Source organism: Somniosus microcephalus, chromosome 25 (assembly GCF_052327205.1).
Source record: "Somniosus microcephalus isolate GS21.2 chromosome 25, FLI_Smic_1.0, whole genome shotgun sequence".
In the NCBI taxonomy this organism is placed as follows: domain Eukaryota; kingdom Metazoa; phylum Chordata; class Chondrichthyes; order Squaliformes; family Somniosidae; genus Somniosus; species Somniosus microcephalus.
The window spans coordinates 36841559-36860732 of record NC_141011.1 but is presented as its reverse complement, the minus strand read 5'-3'; the positions used below and the strand labels follow the sequence as shown (position 1 = coordinate 36860732).

Genomic DNA, 19174 nt, shown 5'->3' with positions numbered 1-19174 from the left:
TAAAGCGATTTTAACAAGAGTAGCTGGAGATGTTATCTGGAACTCGGCTGCGCTCTCCTTACCTCGGTTCTGTCTCTCTGGCCTCGGGCTGGTATGAGAGAAATCTCTGATCTCTTTTAGAAAGCAGCTGCCCATTGACGTCAGGGCCCCATGAACTTGTGTCCTTCACTGGGAGGCTCCTGGGTTATCAGCAGACGGGGACTGGGCCGGGTGGGTTGACTTCTGTTTTCTCCCTCGTGTGTTTTATTTCAGCACACAGTGATGCCGTAGAAATGATGGTAACTTTAATCAGCCTTATTGTTTTGAGTGGAGAAATTGTTTTTTTTCCCACTTTATTCCCTTTCTCTCAAGCTTCTTTCCCGCAACTCCAATCAAGTTTCCCCTGCCACAGCACTGAAAAGGTACTAATCAAAGTCACAGATGACTGTAGTCGTGATAAACTATCCCTCCTCATCCTTCTCGACCTTGCTACACAGCCTTTGACACAGTTGACCAGACCATCCTCCTCCAACGCCTCTCCTCCATCATCCAGCTGGGTAGGACTGCCCTCGGCTGGCTCCACTTTTACCTATCCAGTCGTAGTCAGAGAATCTCCTGCAATGGCTTCTCTTCCCGCTCCCACACCTTTACCCCTCGCGTCCCCTAAGGATCTATCCTCGGCACCTCCTTTTTCTCATCTACATGCTGCCCCTCGACGACATCATCCGAAGGCTGAGGGGAGACCTAATTGAGGTGTATAAAATTATGAGGGGCCTAGATAGAATGGATAGGAAGGACCTATTTCCCTTAGCAGAGGGGTCGATAACCAGGGGGCATAGATTTAAATTAATTGGTAAGAGGTTTAGAGGGGATTTGAGGAGAAATTTGGGGGTCTGGAACTCACTGCTTGATAGGGTGGTAGAGGCATAAACCCTCATCACATTTAAAAAGTACTTGGATATGCACTTGAAATGCCGTAACCTACAAGGCTACGGACCAAGAGCTGGAAAGTGGGGTTCGGGTGGATAGCTCTTTGTTGGCCGGCACGGACAAGATGGGCCAAATGGCCTCCTTCTGTGCTGTAAATTTCTATGATATGACAGGATGTCAGGTTCCACAGGTACACTGCCGACACCCAGCTCTACCTCAGCACCACCTCTCTTGACCCCTCCACTGCCTCTGTGTTGTCATCCAGTCCTGATTAAGCCACCGATTCTGTCTCCCTCCCTAGACACTGTCTCAGGCTGAACCAGACTGTTTTCAGCCTCGGCATCGTATTGGACCCTGAGCCGAGCTTCCAAACCCATATCCGTTCCATTACAAAGACCACCAACTTCCACCTCTGTAACATCACCTGTCTCCATCCCTATCTCAGCCCATCTGATGCTGAAACCCTCATCCATGTCTTTATTACCTCCAGACTTGACTACTCCCATGCTCTCCTGGCCGGCCTCTCATCTTCCAGCCTCCGTAAACTTCATCTCATCCGAATCTCTGCTGCCCGTGTCCTAACTCGCACCAAGTCCCTTTCACCTATCACCCCTGTGCTCGCTGACCTACATTGGCTCCAGTTCACAATGCCTCAAATAGAAAATTCTCATCCTCATGTTCAAATCCCTCATTGGCTTCGCATCTCCCTACCTCTGTAATCTCCTCCAGCCCTACAATCCTCCGAGAACTCTGCATTCCTCCAATTCTGGCCTCTTGTGCATCTATTGCTCCCTTTGCCCCACTATTGGTGCCTTCAGCCACCTAGGCCCTAAGCTCTGGAATTCCCTCCCTAAACCTCTCTGCATCTCTACCATGCTCTCCTCCTTTGAGTCCATCTTTAAAACCTACCACTTTGACCAAGCTTTGGTTACCTGTCCTAATAGCTCCTCCGTCGACTCGGTGTCCATTTTTGTCTGATTAAACTCCTGTGACACGCCTTGGGACGTTGTTCTACATTAAAAGCACTATATAAATGCAAGTTGTTGTTAAGTGGGTACCCATGAGCAGGCTACAGACTGCACGTTAATAGGTTTGTGCATTTTGGTGTATTGATAGAGTAAATAAGGAGAAACTGTTTCCAGTGGTTGAAAGGTCGGTAACCAGAGGACACATATTTAAGATATTTGGCAAAAGAACCAGAGATGAGATGAGAATTTTTTTTACGCAGCGCGATGTTGTGATCTGGAATGCACTGCCTGAAAGATTGAAAAGTAACTTTCAAAAAGGAATTGGATATGTACTTGAAAGGGTCAAATTTGCAGGGCTATGGGGAAAGGGCAGGGGAGTGGGTCAAATTGGATAGCTCTTTCAAAGGGGTATCAATGGGCCGAATGGCCTGCTTCTGTGCTGTATCATTCTGAGTCCATGGATATGGTGCCTGTTTCTTTAAATGCAGTCTCAATAATGGATGATGGAAAGCTGGATTTCACTCGGCCCATTCTTCGGGTGAGGGGCTCAGGCACAATACCTTTCTGTGATTGGTGGTTCTCGGGCAGCAATACGCAGGCGCATAGTGCCTGTGCTGTGATTGGTGTCTTCGGGTCGTGCTGTGATTGGTGTCTTCGGGTCGTGCTATGATTGGTGTCTCCGGGTAGTGCTGTGATTGGTGTCTCCGGGTAGTGCTGTGATTGGTGTCTCCGGGTCGTGCAGTGAGCAGCCCGGTCGGTCTGCGCTGTGATTGGTGCTTCCCGTTGTTGCAAGGCGCACGCGCCTCTCTCCGCACTGTGATTGGTGGTTGGTGGTTGGTGGGAGCGGGGCAGGCGGTGTGTCGCGCAGGCGCGGATCTCCCCCTCTCTCTCTCGCTCCGCCATCTTGGGCAGACATGGCTCCCGCGGTGAGTCCGCGGCCGGGCCGCAAAAACCGATGCCGGACAGGAGGACCGCGTGGCCGTCGCCGGCTCGCGAATCCATCGGGTGTGGGCCCCTTCGCGGGGATAAGTGAGGATTGGCCCTGCCATCGCTGGCGATCTATGGGACAGGCCTGAGCAGTAGGCCGCGGCCTCGGGGTGGGAGTCTGGGTGTGGGGACCAGGCTCAGGCTCTGCAGCCGCGGGGCCGGGACTTCAACACCGCTTCCTCCCTGTGGGTATTTCTGGAGGGAGCGTTTGCCCCTCCCACCCCCGGGTGGAGACGCCGGGCTGAAGTTTCGGCCTGTTTGCGCTGCACGTGTTTGGGAAAGTTTGTTAAAACATTTTTAATTCCATTCAAAAATCAATAAAAATATGGAATAGATTTTTTTTTAAACCCTTTGAGTTGACGACAGCTTCCACCCCGGCCACGGACTCGGAGCGGCGCATGTCGTGTCCCTGAGCTCCGGTTCCTCAGCGTATTTTAATTAAATCCTTCTCATTGTGGCTGTAAGTCTCAGCCAGTTGGGGGCAGGCCTTTAATGTGATTACAGAATGGCAATTTTCGCCTGGGCTGTGATGCCCTCCACAGTGCAATATCCGGACGAACCCCTTTCCAGGCTTTAATGTTGTTTGAACAGGAGTAGGCCATCCAGCCTCTCGAGCCTGTTCCGCCGTTCAATGAGATCATGGCTGGTCTGTATCTTTACTCCATCCACTTGCCTTTGCTCCAGATCCCTTAATACCCGTGGCTTGTGAAAATCTATTGATCTCAGATTTAAAATTATTAATTGAGCTAGCATCTGCTGCTTTTTGTGGGAGTGTTCCAGCCTTTGTGTGAGCAGGTTGGGCCGATACTCATTGGAGTTTAGAAGAATGAGAGGGGATCTTATTGAAACATATAAGATTCTGAAGGGGCTTGATAGGGTCGATGCAGAACGGATGTTTCCCCTCATGGGGGAAATCTAGAACTAGGGGGCTTAAATTGAGAATAAGGGGGCACCCTTTTAAATCGGAAATGAGGAATTTCTTCTCTGAGGGTTGTGAATCTTTGGAATTCTCTTCCCCAGAGAGCTGTGGAGGCTGGGTCATTGAATATATTTTGAAAGGTAAGGGAGTCGAGGGTTATGGGGAGCGGGCAGGGAAGTGGAGTTGAGGCCAAGATCAGATCAGCCATGATCTTAATGGCTCAAGGGGCCAAATGACCTACTCCTGCTCCTACGTCTTATGTTCTTATGTAAGAAGTGTTTCCTAACATCTGTCCTGAATGGCTTGGCTCTGATTTTAACGTTATGTCCACTTGTCCTCCACTCCCACACCAGTGGAAGTGAAACCCGTACCTGAGTAAGATTCAGTTTGTAAATTCACACTAGAAGAGTGCCCTAGATTGTACCATGTGTACCTAAAGAAGGATGTTTGTACACAGCAAGGTCCCACAAACACTAGTTGAGAGAAATAACCAGTTAATCTGTTTTGATGGTGTTGGTTGAAGGATGAATTTTGGTCAGGACATGCAAACTCATCTCGTGCTGGACTAATGTCTTGTATGTTCAACTGCATGGGTAGATGTAGTGTCGGTTTAATGTCTCATCTCAGTACGTCACTGAAGTGTGAATCTAGATCGTACTACGATTCTGGAGCGGGGCTTGAACCCATGACATTCCGACTTGTGGACAAGAGTACTAGTAACAGCTGTAATTTGGCACTCCTGCATGTGTTTGCTGAATTGCTGTGTGATAGTCCCAGGAATGTGGTGCATCTCCTGTCTAGGGTGTTGCCCTCTGGTTGTGTGTTTGCTGTCATCAGGTGCATTGCAATCTGTAGTCATTAAACTTCCTTCCTGTTGTGTCACAGCTGGATTGCCGCTGTCCATTTCAAATCAAATTCTCTTTCGTTGTTGGGAAGGCATCTGCTCAGCAGTCTTGCTGTGATCAGGAACCTGCATGGAAAATTGCAATTGCCACCGTACAAACCTCATTGATACATACGGTCGTTTAAATCAGGCACTGGATCTTTAAGAAAAAGGTTCCCTACTTTGCCCTGAAGACCAGAAAGCTGAATCATTTGACAATTTAATCGTAATTGCAGTTATGATATGTTGGAAAACTGATGGTTACTTTCAGTTGGCTATTTTCACGTGATTCCAAACTGCAGTGTCATATAAACTAGTATGTGACTGCAGTGGGTAAATTAAGTATTAAAAAGATAGGAATGAAGCTTTGTGTATCTCACTAACATTTACCCCCCCCATCTGTCTCACTTGCTTTGCAGAAGAAGCTTCTGACAAGAGGCAAGAAGAAGAAGCAGGTGCTGAAATTCACCTTGGACTGCACACATCCAGTGGAAGATGGCATCATGGACGCCTCTAATTTTGTAAGTTTACTTAGTGGCGTTTCCTAATGCCTGTTCTGTAAATTAAACCTGAATAGAGAATAGCCCACGTTTTGCACTTGTATGCAGTGGGACTCCGGGTGAGTTGACAATACTCCTGCCAGCTTTCCTCTGGACACAATAGGCAGAGGAGGCACAGCAGACATGGGAGCATAGTACTGTATATGCAGGCTGCAGTTGTAGCTGTGTCCTAACTCTCTGGTGAGGTGTACTGTGACTGTCTCTACACTAAACCTGTGTATGCTTCTGCTTTCTGTTCACCTTTGTCATTCTGGAGCACGAGGTACTATGGAGGGATAACTTTAACCACTCATTGATTGTACGCGAGGGTGTCTATTGATCTGAATGTGTTTTGGCATCAGTATAAAAAACACATTCAGGTGGCAGGTCCGTATGGGTGGATACAGAATGTTTGTCTGTTGACACAACTTTAATTCTTGCAGTGTTGTCACTAGGTATATTTAGTGTATTGGTACTAATATGATCTTGAGAAAGCATGCTCCATCCAATATGCTTTCCAGTTGTGTGCAGTTCTTCATTTGACACCTTCAGTTGCTCACTGAATGCCTGCCACCAGTACCTTGAGGTATCTGGATATTTAAAGACACAATCCAAATTTGAAAGGACAAAATCTATATAATTATATTGATGGATATTCTTTGCAATTCAAGTAGCTGTAATGTGAAAATTTTACCCACACAGTGTTGAATGCTATTTTCCAAAATTTTGCCTCTGTCTAACTGCACACCTAGGAGCCTCGAGAATAGAGTTTAAATCCAAGCTCCCATTAATTTGCAGAACTTTCGAGTTGTTGATACAGTACTAACAGATTTTGTCATTCTTGTATACAAGAATTTGCATGCACTCAGGTCATGGAATACAGCAGAGTACATACTGCTTTACAGGTCACACAATAGCTGCACATACATACACTGACATTCCTATCTTTTTAATGCACTTAATTTACCTGTTGATATTTAAAGGCTAAAGCACTCGTGTTTGTGAGTTAGACACTTGCCAGAAGCGTCTGTGAGTGAGCAGTTCAGTCTGAAACCTTGGACTTTAAATTCAGCTTCTGTCTGTAGCTATAGAAATGAACCAGTTCCATAGTAACCAAACCCCACCAGCTTGGTGTATATCATCATTGTGTGATTTCTGCCAGTGTAAATGCAGTTATGGTACCACCGGCCAGCTATGTGGAGGCAAGAAAACCTGGCTGACCCAGACCTGTGCTTCTCTGTAATCTTTTAGGAGGCTTGCTTAACTGGAGGCCCTCAGTGCAACAGCTGAAAAAGTCTCCGCTTTTCTAACTGTAAATTATGGTAGAGAGGAGCTGAGTTGAAGTATCAGCAAATTTGGTTAAAAAGCACGTTCATATTACCCCCGGAGCTCTGGGAGAGCAGTGATCCATGGGATACCTGCAACCTCCAAGTAACCCCGCCTCTCCCCCTCCTGTGCCAGCGTGATGCTGGTCCTACGTCGTTCCAGTTGGAAAAAGATACTTGCTTTTCTTGACGCTGCCTTCTGTTTTTGGGATCCACTAAAGAACAAGTACTGGGCACTGCTGCAGAATCAGAATTCTTCTCTACATTGTGATGAGGGTGACTGTATGCTATAGTATTGTATGTGCCCATAGGAACGGTGAGTTGGGAGTACCACGTGCTTCTTCCCCAGAACAATACTTGCATTTATACAATGCCTTTAGCATCCAAAGGTGTTTCACAGGTGCATAAGGAAATTGGGTGTCGAGCCAAAGGCATTATTAGGAGGGTGACCCTGAGGGTGGGTTATAAGGAGGAAAGGCAGGGAGAGGTGGAAACTAGATGGCTGTAGGCATTACCAGCGATGGTGGGGTGAAAGGTGGAGGAAAGTTGTAGGGCGAGACCATGAAGTGGTGTAAACGGGAAAATTAAAACTTAGAATTTGAAGTGTCGTGTCAGTGAGGACAGGTTTGGTGCGGGATAGGATACTGACAGCGGAGTTTTGGATGAGCTGAAGTTTATGAAGGATGAAAAATGGAAGCATTGGGTTAGCTGAGTCTGGAGGTGACCTGGACATAGACTGAGGGTTTCAGCAGAGATGTGGGGGTGGGCAATGTCACAGATGTGGAAGTAGTTACTCTGTGACGGGGAGGCTATTGAGTCGAATGCTTAGCTCGAGGTAAAATGGGATGCTGAGGTTGCAAACCGTCTGGATGAGCCTCCGACAGTGCCTGGCGAGGGGAATGAGTCAGTGGTGAGAGTGCAATGTTGGTGACGGGCCATGGATGATGGCTTCAGTCTTCCCAGTGTTTAGTTGGGGAAATTTGCGGCTCATTCAAGGCTGGGTGTCAAACACGCTTTGTAACAACACCAAGGCAGTGGAGGGTTTGAGGCAGAGCTGCATGCTATCAGTATACACGGAAGCTGACCCCATGTCTGTCGAAGTCACCAAGGGGCAGCACGTAGATGAGGAAAAGGACGGGGCCATGGATAGATCCTTGGGAGGGTTCCCATGGTGACTGTGCCGGGTGCGAAGAGAAGTCGTTAGCAATTTTATTGCTACGATCAGGTAGTTATTAATCGGATCAAGCGTGGGCAGGAGAGAGGAGGGTGGTGTGATAGACAGTGTCGAAGGCTGCAGAGCGGAGGGTAATGTATCATGGTCATGGAATGCCATTTGTAATTTTGATTAGGTCTGTTTTGGTGCATTGGGGGGGGGGGGGTTGGAAAGCTGATTGGAGGGCTTCAAAGAGGGAGTTGCGGAAATTTGGGCCTCAGATCCAGTAGGTGGCAAAATATTTAAGGACTTCGGAGAGGACGGGGTGGTTGAGGTGGGGCAGTAGTTTATCTCCGGGTGTTTGAGGTGGGGCAGTAGTTTATCTCCCGGGTGGTTGAGATGGGGCAGTAGTTTATCTCCCGGGTGGTTGAGGTGGGGCAGTAGTTTATCTCCCGGGTGGTTGAGGTGGGGCAGTAGTTTATCTCTGGGTGGTTGAGATGGGGCAGTAGTTTATCTCCCAGGTGGTTGAGGTGGGGCAGTAGTTTATCTCCGGGTGGTTGAGGTGGGGCAGTAGTTTATCTCCGGGTGGTTGAGGTGGGGCAGTAGTTTATCTCTGGGTGGTTGAGGTGGGGCAGTAGTTTATCTCTGGGTGGTTGAGGTGGGGCAGTAGTTTATCTCCGGGTGGTTGAGGTGGGGCAGTAGTTTATCTCCGGGTGGTTGAGGTGGGGCAGTAGTTTATCTCCGGGTGGTTGAGGTGGGGCAGTAGTTTATCTCCGGGTGGTTGAGGTGGGGCAGTAGTTTATCTCCCGGGTGGTTGAGGTGGGGCAGTAGTTTATCTCTGGGTGGTTGAGATGGGGCAGTAGTTTATCTCTGGGTGGTTGAGATGGGGCAGTAGTTTATCTCTGGGTGGTTGAGGTGGGGCAGTAGTTTATCTCCCAGGTGGTTGAGGTGGGGCAGTAGTTTATCTCCGGGTGGTTGAGGTGGGGCAGTAGTTTATCTCCCAGGTGGTTGAGGTGGGGCAGTAGTTTATCTCCGGGTGGTTGAGGTGGGGCAGTAGTTCATCTCTGGGTGGTTGAGGTGGGGCAGTAGTTTATCTCCGGGTGGTTGAGGTGGGGCAGCAGTTTATCTCCGGGTGGTTGAGGTGGGGCAGTAGTTTATCTCCGGGTGGTTGAGGTGGGGCAGTAGTTTATCTCCGGGTGGTTGAGGTGGGGCAGTAGTTTATCTCCCAGGTGGTTGAGGTGGGGCAGTAGTTTATCTCCCGGGTGGTTGAGGTGGGGCAGTAGTTTACCTCCCTCGCATTCAGTGCTCAGCAGTGTAAATGGAGCAACTTTAGCAGGAGACTGTACCTCAAAATGCTTCGACCTGGATACTGTTTGTGGGTCTGAATGTAAGCAAGAAAGAAAGCCTTCCCGTGGCTGTGTTTGTTGCCTGCATTCTGTCATAACGTAGTATTGCAGTGGCGCGTAGATGTGGTTTTGGGGTAGTTTATGTCACCACAGCCTGGAGGTGATCCTTGGGTGCCTCCCCTTTATGTGTCCGTGCCTCTGGCTTGCTGTGATGTACAAGTCCTGGGCCTACACTAGCAGACCACAGTAATGTCCAGGTGTAGTGCGTTTTTGCCAATTTTGACATCACATTGATGATCAAGTCAGGTGACTTTCTCTTGATTCCCCCCTCTCCCACTCAAGCTGCTGACCTGTGCTCGGATATTTACACAGACTCCCTCCAGTATCAGGTCCTTCCTCACCCGGGATCCTGAACCAGAGGTATGCAGTCTGGCCCTGTAAGCCTGGGCAACTCGGTCACTTTAGAGACACGTGCACTTTCCAGCAGGCCGCTTGCTGTTGGGAGTGAGAATACTGAACCTCCCCCACTCTGTCCCAGATGCGCTGAGCCCGATTGTAGAGCCAACAGAGACGGCTCACTCGGCACAGACCACTGATTCAATGCAAGGCCTTCCTGGTCAGTGTGACACTGGGAGTGCCTTTATCCACTTAGGACGTCACTTGAGAAACATAGAAGATAGGAGCAGGAGTAGGCCATTCGGCCCCTCGAGCCTGTTCCGCCATTCAATGTGATCATGACTGATCATCCAAATTCAGTACCCGGTCCCTGCTTTCTCCCCATACCCCTTGATCCCTTTAGCCTTAAGAAATATATCCAACTCCTTCTTGAATATATTTAATGAATTGGCCTCTACTGCCTTCTGTGGTAGAGAATTCTGCAGGTTCACCACTCTCTGGGTGAAGAAATTCCTCCTCATTTCTGTCCTAAATGGCATACCCTTTATCCTTAGACTGTGACCCCTGGTTCTGGACTCCCCGACCATTGGGAACATCCTTCCTGCATCTAGTCTGTCCAGTCCTGTCAGAATTTTATAAGTTTCAATGAGATCCCCTCTCATTTTTCTAAACTCCAGCGAGTACAAGCCCAATCGACCCAATCTCTCCTCATACGTCATACCTGCCATCCCAGGTATCAGCCTGGTGAATCTTCGCTGAGCTCCTTCCATGGCAAGAACATCCTTCCTCAGATAAGGCGACCAAAACTGCACACAATACTCAAGATGTGGTCTCACCAAGGCCCTGTACAACTGCAGCAAGACATCCTTGTTCCTGTACTCAAAGCCTCTCGCTACGAAGGCCAACATACCATTTGCCTTCTTAACCGCCTGCTGCACCTGCATGCTTACCTTCAGCGACTGGTGCACAAAGACACCCAGGTCTTGTTGCACTTCCCCTTCGCCCAATCTATTGCCATTCAGATAATCTGCCTTCCTGTTTTTGCCACCAACATTTTGGAAATCTTTCAAGAGTGCCTCTGGTGATTTGGCTACAGGAGCTCTCCTGGAGAATGGAGGGTTTTGCTTCTCCTTTCCTTCCCAGACACTGATGCCAAAACAGATGATGTGCAGTTGTGAGAGAGCAGCTTTGGCGGTTACACATGCCTTACTTTGTGTGAAATCCCATTTCTAAAGTCGGGGTTTTAATTTTGTGCTCGAGGTGAGGGAGAGCAGTGCTGGGGAATGGACTTACGGTTGATGTTTTTCACTCACTAGCTGAGCCATGGCTTAGGTCAGAAGTGCAGCTTTTTTTTCTCCTCGCAGTTCGATGCCAATGAGGGGGTGAAAAATGCATTTGTAGCAGATAAACCGTGAAGACAGTTATCAGCCATGTAGCCAGATGCTGAGGGATTCACAAACAAGTGATAAATGTTCAAAATACTCTGCCAAGCAAGCTAGTTGAAGCAAAATCAAGGGGGGGTTACTGAAAATACAAAGAGAGTTAATATACCGCAGGAATGAGCTCTCAAATTCTAAACACTTGAATCTGATTGCTGCCTAACAGCAATTTTACTGAACACTGCCGCTCAAGAAGCCAGATTGTGTTTATCAGTAATTTTATTTCCAAGGTAAATTATCCTTGTTTTAAAACCTCCTGTTGAGAAGATAGGCAGCTGGTCTGCTTGCAGACTGCCAGCGTCCCCTTTGGCTGGCTGCTAGGGATCACAGCTGCTCAGGGTGGCTGCTGATATTCTCTCTGTCCCCCCGCCATTACCCCAAGCTCACTGGGAGACACTGCAGCAGCTGCAGAAAACCACATCTAAGTCAGCACAGTTTAATGTCGTAACATCGTTTCTTGTGATACTCTTAATGGGGATCGGGCGGGAAAGTGGTGTTGAGGTCGAAGATCAGCCATGATCTTACTGAATAGCAGAGCAGGCTCGAGGGGCAGTATGGCCTACTCCTCCTATTCCTTATGTTAATCTACCACTTCTAATTGTTTCCACCACTAGCACCACCACTGACTGACCTGTAGTTATCAGTATTTTACTCTAGTGTCATAGAATTCAACATAACTCCCTCCAGTCACAACCTGAATTTGATGAGACAAATTCTGGAATCTAATTCTACAACTGCCCATTGTTTCACAGTCCAGGTGGACACAGTCACAGTGGTTTACATTTATACAGTGCCTTTAACATGGAGCCAGAAGAAGCAAACAGAAATATCCCATCCACCCATACACGTCACTGAATTCCCGGTGACAGCACTGCTCTGTGTGGCTTAGATGGAGTTGAGTGGCAGACTTGCACCTTTGTCCACTGGCTGTGGCACTGATTGTTAGTTTGCCTATGCTGGACACCGTTGCATTGTTGGCTGCTGGTTTTGTCGGTAAGTCTTTCCCCACATCCGATGAGTTGGATACTAACTGCAGTGTGGGTTAACTATACAGCGGATTTACTAATTGGGTCTGTTGCTTAATTTAGGTCTACAAATACAAGAGTTCTGTGATAAGATGGCAAATGTTTTAACTACAGTTCTGTTCTCCATTCTGTCTTGAATTTATAGACCCCTTGTGGTTGTACAGGTGCTGGCTTCTTCCCCAGTGCACGTGCCTCAGGCTGGGGCGGGTATCACGGTCGAGCCCAGCCTCCGCACTTGCCTGCTTTCCAGCAGGGGCCATTGGTTCGTAATTGAGTGGGAACCGTGGCTGATAGTTCTCCTCACTGGCTCCATTGTGATATCTGTGTGGCTCAGTGATGCACCAGGCAGTGCTCTTCCCCATTTTGGTGACTGCGATGACCTTATTAGCACATACACGGTGCGCTGCCTCCTATCTGTACACAGCAGGGGGTTAAAAACTTACCAATGCTAATAATTGCTCTTCTCCTTACAGGAGCAGTTCCTGCAGGAACGTATTAAAGTGAATGGTAAAGCTGGGAATCTGGGCAATGTGGTAACCATTGAGAGGAACAAGAGTAAGATCACTGTTACCTCTGAGGTGCCATTCTCAAAGAGGTGAGTCAGAAGGCAAGGAAAGCAGATGTGTCTGCGGTGTGTTACAGGAATAGGTTTCTTGGTGAACACCTCTTTCTAATACAGGAATCCCTCCCCAACCGCGGGCCTGAAAGCCCCCGTGGTTAGTAAAACGCGGTTGGCAAATTCACTATAAACACAATAAAAAAAATATAAAAAGCATATAAGTAGCATAAAAATCATGTTTTTTACCTTATTCCTAAATTTAAAACCGCAGATATGCGAATTTCATTGCCGCGGTTGACAAAAATTGTCGCAGAGTGCAAACCGTGGATACGTGAAATCTGCGTATGGCAAACCAGCGGTTGGGGCGGGATTCCTGTATATCAAATCTTTTAGCTCTTAGATAGTACCCAATCAGATAGGGGGGTTAAAAGTAGCTACTCAGACTGGTGGAAGGTGGGAAGTGGTGTTCCACAAGGATCGGAGTTGGGACCACTGTTGTTCACCATTTACATAAACGATTTGGACTCGGGAATCGGACGCACAATTTCAAAATTTGCACATGGCAACAAATAGGGGATGTTGTTAATACAGAGGAAGACTGCAACAAAATACAGGAAAGCATTGATAAACTTGCAGAATGGGCGTGTAATTGGCAAGTGAACTTCAATATAGATAAGTGCGTGGTAATGCATTTTGGTAGGAAAAATGAGGTGGCCACAGACTCCTTGGAAAATAAATGTCCCTCCTTGGAACGGAGGAATCTGGGGGTACAGATACACAGATCACTAAAATTAGCAACGCAGGTTAATAAGGCCATAAAGAAGCAAACCAAGCACTGGGGTTCTTTTCTAGAGCGACAGAATTGAAAAGCAGAGAAGTTTGTTAAACTTGTACAGGCCTTGGTCCGACTACACTTGGAGTACTGTGAACAGTTCTGGCCTCCATATTATAAAAAGGATATAGAGGCACTGGAGAAGGTGTGAAAAAGATTTATTAGGTATAACCTCTCAGTTCTGGTATCATCCTATCAGGAAAGATTGATCAGGCTGGAGCACTTTTCTCTAGAAAAGAGAAGGCGGAGGGTTAATGTGATAGAGGTCTTCAAGATTATGAAAGGGTTTGATAAGATAGACGTAGCAAAGATGTTTCCACTTGCGGACGAGACCAGAACTCGGGGCCATAAATATAAGATAATCACTAATAAATCCAATAGGGAATTCAGGAGAAACTTCGTTACCCAGAGAGTGGTTAGAATGTGGAACTCGCTACCACAGGGAGTAGTCGAGGCAAATAGCATAGATACATTTAAGGGGAAGCTAGATAAGTACATGAGGGAGAAAGGAAAAGAAGGATATGTTGCTGGGGTGAGATGAAGAGGGGTGGGAGGAGGCTTGTGGGGAGCATCAACGCTGACATGGACCCGTTGGGTCGACTGGCCTGTTTCTGTGCTGTAAATACTTTGTAATACTTGCTGTTTGCTGATGATTTTTATGATGCCCGCTGATGTTGAGAATAGCTTGAATAGTTCCACTGGCTGTGGCCTCGCCTATTGGAATCATTCCACCTAAGTTTAAAAGTTTTCCGGAGTTTATGTTGGTATATGTATTTTTATGGTGCTGTACGCTTTACTTGGTGCTTGCGAGTGGGTGCGTTGGGTTTGTTTTAGCTATGTACATGGTAGTGGGGAGGGTGCACGAGTTTTTAGGCGTTTGAGCAAATTGTTTGATCTCGGGTCAGTGGCATTCAGCTGGTCTGTGTTCCAACCACTATCCATGGTAAAACAGCAACCAATTTCTCCTCTTTCCCCCCCCCCCCCAGCCCTCCTGTCATGATCGTGGAGAACAGATTTGTACAGTTTATCTCACTGATTGTAAGGATTTATTGAGTTTAATATAATGAAATTGAATTGGCCAAGATAAACCCCAACCTCTGATCTGTGTCCCTCTGCCTGAATATGTTGAGAATCTGAGCCCAGGCCGGATGAGAGGGGATAGTGCTCGAGAAATCTTACCTAGTGAATATAATGGCTCCTTTGCGTCTCATGGTAATACCCTCCTCCAAACTTGCTGATTGTTGTGCGTGTGTGTTAGATTTGACATGGTTTCTTATTATTGTCAGATTTGAAGAATCAAGGTTTGATGTGGGACAGCCAAAGGTTGAAAAGAGTGAAAGGGAAGAGGTGTCCAGGTTTTGCCAAGCTTGGATTTGAAAAGCCTTTAGGCTGAGGGAGATGTGTTCCATAGTTTTGAGGTCAGGGGGACAATGTAAGAGACAGTGTGAGGAGGCCGAACCCTTCTATTAACCCTGATGCTCTGTATTGAACCGACTGTTCCTTTTCCGCAGGTACCTGAAATACCTCACCAAGAAGTACCTCAAGAAGAACAACCTGCGTGACTGGCTTCGCGTAGTTGCAAACAGCAAAGAGAGCTACGAGCTCCGGTACTTCCAGATCAATCAGGACGAAGAGGAGGAGGAGGATGAAGATTAAGCATAAGGCTGGTCTGGACTTTTGTACAAATTATCTTCAATAAAATTGATGAAAAGGAAAACCACGCAGCTCTGGGTTCTGTTTTTATTCACGCAAAAGAATTGTGCAATAATGTGTCCAGCTTTGCAGTATTAATGTGAACATACGTTCCTGTAAATGTTATGCTTTAGTCCATTTCCTTTTCACCATTGCTTCTGTAGCTGCTAACGCAGGAGTTCCACTGGTGCCAGTTAAGCTCTGGTATCTTGTTCTGCTGGCAATTCATCATGTTTGAACGATTAAAATTTCAAATTTTCATCCTTGTGTTTAAATCCCTCCATGGCCTTGCACCCCCTCCCCCAACTATCTGTAACGTCTTTCAGTCCTGCAACCCTCTGTGTTCCTGCAATCCGGTCTCTTGTGCATCCCCGGTTTCCTTCGCCCCACACCATTGGCAGCCTTCAGCCGTCTAGGCCCTAAGCTCTGGAATTCCCTCCCTAAACCTCTCCGCCTCCTTTTAAGACGCTCCTTAAAACCAACCTCATTGACCAAGCTTTGGGTCACCTGTCCTAATATCTCGTTATGTGGCTCGGTGTCAAACTTTGCCTGATTACACTCCTATGAAGCGCCTTGGTATGTTTTACTACGTTAACAGCACTGTATAAATGCAAGTTGTTGAACATAGATGATGAGTTTTACCAGACTATTTGACCCTTTGTGCCTGAGCCTGAAGTCCGCATGCAGGAGTCACTGGCTAACAATCAGGAGAAGAAATCCTGGCTGATCTTTCATACCCCTAGCCATGGGATTTTGAGATGAATTGCCCCTACTGTTGCCTCGAATGACATAAGCTAACTCAGTACAGACTGAAGATGAAACCTGGGGCCTTAACCAGATGAGTCATTGATGAAACTAAATGTGCGTTCAAATCGGAAGCGATTTCCCCTCTGCCCTTTCTCATGAGATATCCAGGATCATTCATTTAGTTTATATTGCTTTCATTAATTTGATTGGTCTCTTCGATCCATGCAGTATTTCCTCAACTGACAGGACTACTAATTGAGTGTGTGGGTCTCTGTTCTCACCAAGGAGTGCTCCTGTGCACCCTGCAGCTGCTGGCATGAGAACAGCATGTAAGAATTTGCACTTCGGGGGGAAGTACCTGTACTCGGGTTGGTTCAGTTCCATATCTTGTCCCGTCTTTCCTCCCTCCCCTGCTTTGATGCCTTTCAAGTGGCTTCTCATGAAAATTTGGATGGGAAATAGCAGTATCAGGAAAGGGAGAGAGCGCAGGTCTATTCATACTGTCCCAGCCTCACTCCTATGAGGAGTAGCATGGTGTAATGAAACTTTTGGAAAGGGGGAGGCTGCACTGTAAATTTAATTGCTGAAATTCATTTTCAGCCGATTGCCCAAACTCTGAACTACAAATGTGTTGAATAGAATTTAAGATCATTCCTGCTGTATATTAACTCTCATCGTAGCATCCAATTGTATTTTGAGTTTTTGCTGCAGCTAGCTTGCTTGGTAGAGAATTCTGAACATTTATCACACGGGTTTTTTTGATACCTGTTCTAAATGAATTGGATATACAGTTAAAAGGGAAATATTTGCAGAGCTATGGGGAAGAGCAGGGGAGTGGGACTAATTGGATAGCTCTTAAAAGAGCCAGCTCAGGCACAATGGGCCGAATGGCCTCCTGTGTTATATGATTCTATGATAACTTTACTAAATTCCATTTGCAGCATTTGGTTCTACTTCCTTGGTGTACTTTAAAATAATCCAGGTTTAAACTTTTCCCATGTCAGTTGGCAGGCTTTGGTGTGGTTGGCATTGCTTGACTGCTTCCATCAGTCATTGATGTAATGATTGAAGAATTCCTGCTGTTATGACCCAAGATTGTTGCGATTGTGGAATTTTGAGGTTTTAGGGCTAGTTTCTCTTTTTTAATGGCCATTTGTTCTCTTATCTTCCAGTTCAAGATGCCTATATATGTTTTCCAATGCTCCTGTCGATTTTCCTTTTGAATCCTCAGTTTTTACCCTCTAATCGCTGCAGATTCCTGCAGCGATTTCTGAAGTTACTAGAGATGTGGGCAGTGTAGCTCTACAGAAGGCTGAGCTGGTTTAGCCAGTGAGAAACTGTGCTGTAGGTACCAAAAAGGGACGTGCCTAGTTTGTGCTGCGTTAGCTGAGCTCAGCTGCGGTGGCGGGAGGGAGCGAAGCAATTGGCTCCTGTGCCCCCTGAATTAGGAAAGGCAGAATCGGCCAGGGCTCCTGAGCACTGCAGTGACCCCCGCTGGAACATGGAATGTCGGGTGCATACCAAAACTGGCTCTACTGCGATGACCCCCATGGTCACATGGCAAGCTGACCCTCACTATCTACAGGCATTAAAAGAATGGCCACTTGGAAGCTGCTTATAGGAATTGATGCGCTATCAATTACTACAAAAGACTGGAAGTTGAGAGAGTAACAAACAGGCTTTTATTACCAAAGAACAGAGCATGCCTCTCGTGGTTGCCTGGTATCCAAAAGGGCAGGGGGCTGCCGAGCAGTCACCTTTATACCCGGCCATGAGGGTGGAGCCAGGGGCGGAGTCAGCTGAGGCATGCACAGACAAGTACAACAATGTGCAAGAGTGAACAACAGTGAACAACAATACTAACAACAGTGGTTTACCACAGGAATTTACTCCAGCAAGATTTCGACATCTTAAGGTGAGGAGAGAAAATTGGCGGAAACTATGAAGGAAGTTGGGATGGGGTGGGGGAGGAGTAAAAGCTTGGGAATTGCATCATTGCTTAACATATGCTCCCTCTTGCTTCAGGACATTAAGCTCTCTCTTTGGATTTGAGGACCCTTAAAGGGGGGGAAAGTGGTCCTAAATTTCTATTATACCTCAGCACAGGTCATAATTGCCTTTGCTCCACATTATCAAATCTGTAGCAATTCCAACTGCTTGGGGAAATTCCTAGGACAGTAGGAAAAGCTTTTCCCCTCGAGGGCCCAAACTGGTAATTATGGATGCTCTCTGGCCTTGCAGGGTTTAGATCTCACGGGGATTTTACTGTCTGTCTGCACATGCTTTGTGTGAAAAGGGACCATATGGTATCTCTGCAGTGAGCTACAGTGAGGACATCTACACATAACTCAAAATAAATCTGTCGGCCAACAAAACCAAGCTCACAAATAACACATATTTCAAACTAATGCTACTTAAACAGATGAAGAGTTTCCCGCCACACTTTTGAGCATTCTCCGGGGTTTTCAGCACTCCTCCCAGTTCATTTTTCCCTGACTCCAAAAGGTCAATACTGGGTAATAGTTTCAAAGGTGTCCTAATACGAAGCGGCTTTCATTTGGCATGCAAGAGTCTATACTGAGTTTTGGCTGGCCTTTCCGACTGAGGTTGGCTAATTCGGCATCGACTGGGGATTAACCCTCGAGTGTATGCTGGACTACAGTTGTATAGGAGCTGATACCTTGCCGAAATTGCCATTTATGTGCAAGCCTGATGATGTGTGCTAGCGGGCTATTTAACTGCGGTGTGGGAGTGGATTGGGGTAATTAGTGCTGTCCTCACCTGATTCTAATACACGTTGCATACACAGGGCTTGCTGATGGCAAGCAGGAGCAGCACTTGGGTGATTTTTTTTGTTGAGCATCTTAATCTTGATGTGCTGAATGAGGAGGCCCCTGTGCTCCTGTAACCTCCCTGGCTCAGATTAACATAGAAACATAGAAGATAGGAGCAGGAGTAGGCCATTCGGCCCCTCGAGCCTGCTCTGCCATTTAATGAGATCATGGCTGATCATCCAAATTCAGTACCCTGCCCCTGCTTTCTCCCCATATCCCTTGATCCCTTTAGCTATCTCACCAGGCCTGGGGACCATGCTGATCTGTGTAGTTACATAAGAACATAAGAAGTAGGAGCAGGAGTAGGCCATACGGCCCCTCGGGCCTGCTCCGCCATTTAATAGGATCCGAACCTAGACTCACGTCCACTTCCCTGCCCGTTCCCCGTAACCCCTAATTCCCTTATCAGCTAGGTAGTTCTGTGCAATCCAACTGAGCTTTTGGGCAAGGCAATTAAATGCAAGCAACAACTTGCATTTTATATGGCCAGTTTCTGTTCTACATTGTGATAGTAATTTACAAATAAAATTTGAGGTTATAACACTGAGCTTTCCCCAAAAGACCTCTCGCTCCTCCTGCATCCTAAACTGTCGTGTTTCCTCTGATTTGCAACCCATCGGT

The 19174-nt window shown here is 47.0% G+C and overlaps 2 protein-coding genes across 3 annotated transcripts in view; one reads left to right on the top strand and one right to left on the bottom strand.

The window, feature by feature from the left end:
• Positions 1-83, bottom strand: part of rnf207b (ring finger protein 207b) — a 60448-nt gene extending 60365 nt beyond the window's left edge. For both annotated transcript variants that reach the window (XM_085967221.1, XM_085967222.1), the window contains exon 1: positions 63-83. The gene's annotated coding sequence lies outside the window, so the exon portion shown is untranslated. The remainder of the gene's footprint in view (positions 1-62) is intronic.
• A 2613-nt stretch (positions 84-2696) lies between these two features.
• Positions 2697-14997, top strand: rpl22 (ribosomal protein L22). The gene is made up of 4 exons (XM_085967220.1): positions 2697-2803; positions 5086-5187; positions 12363-12484; positions 14792-14997. The coding sequence occupies exons 1-4, from the start codon at positions 2792-2794 to the stop codon at positions 14934-14936; spliced, it is 381 nt and encodes a 126-aa protein (XP_085823346.1). The 5' UTR covers positions 2697-2791; the 3' UTR covers positions 14937-14997.
• The last annotated feature ends 4177 nt before the right edge of the window (positions 14998-19174 follow it).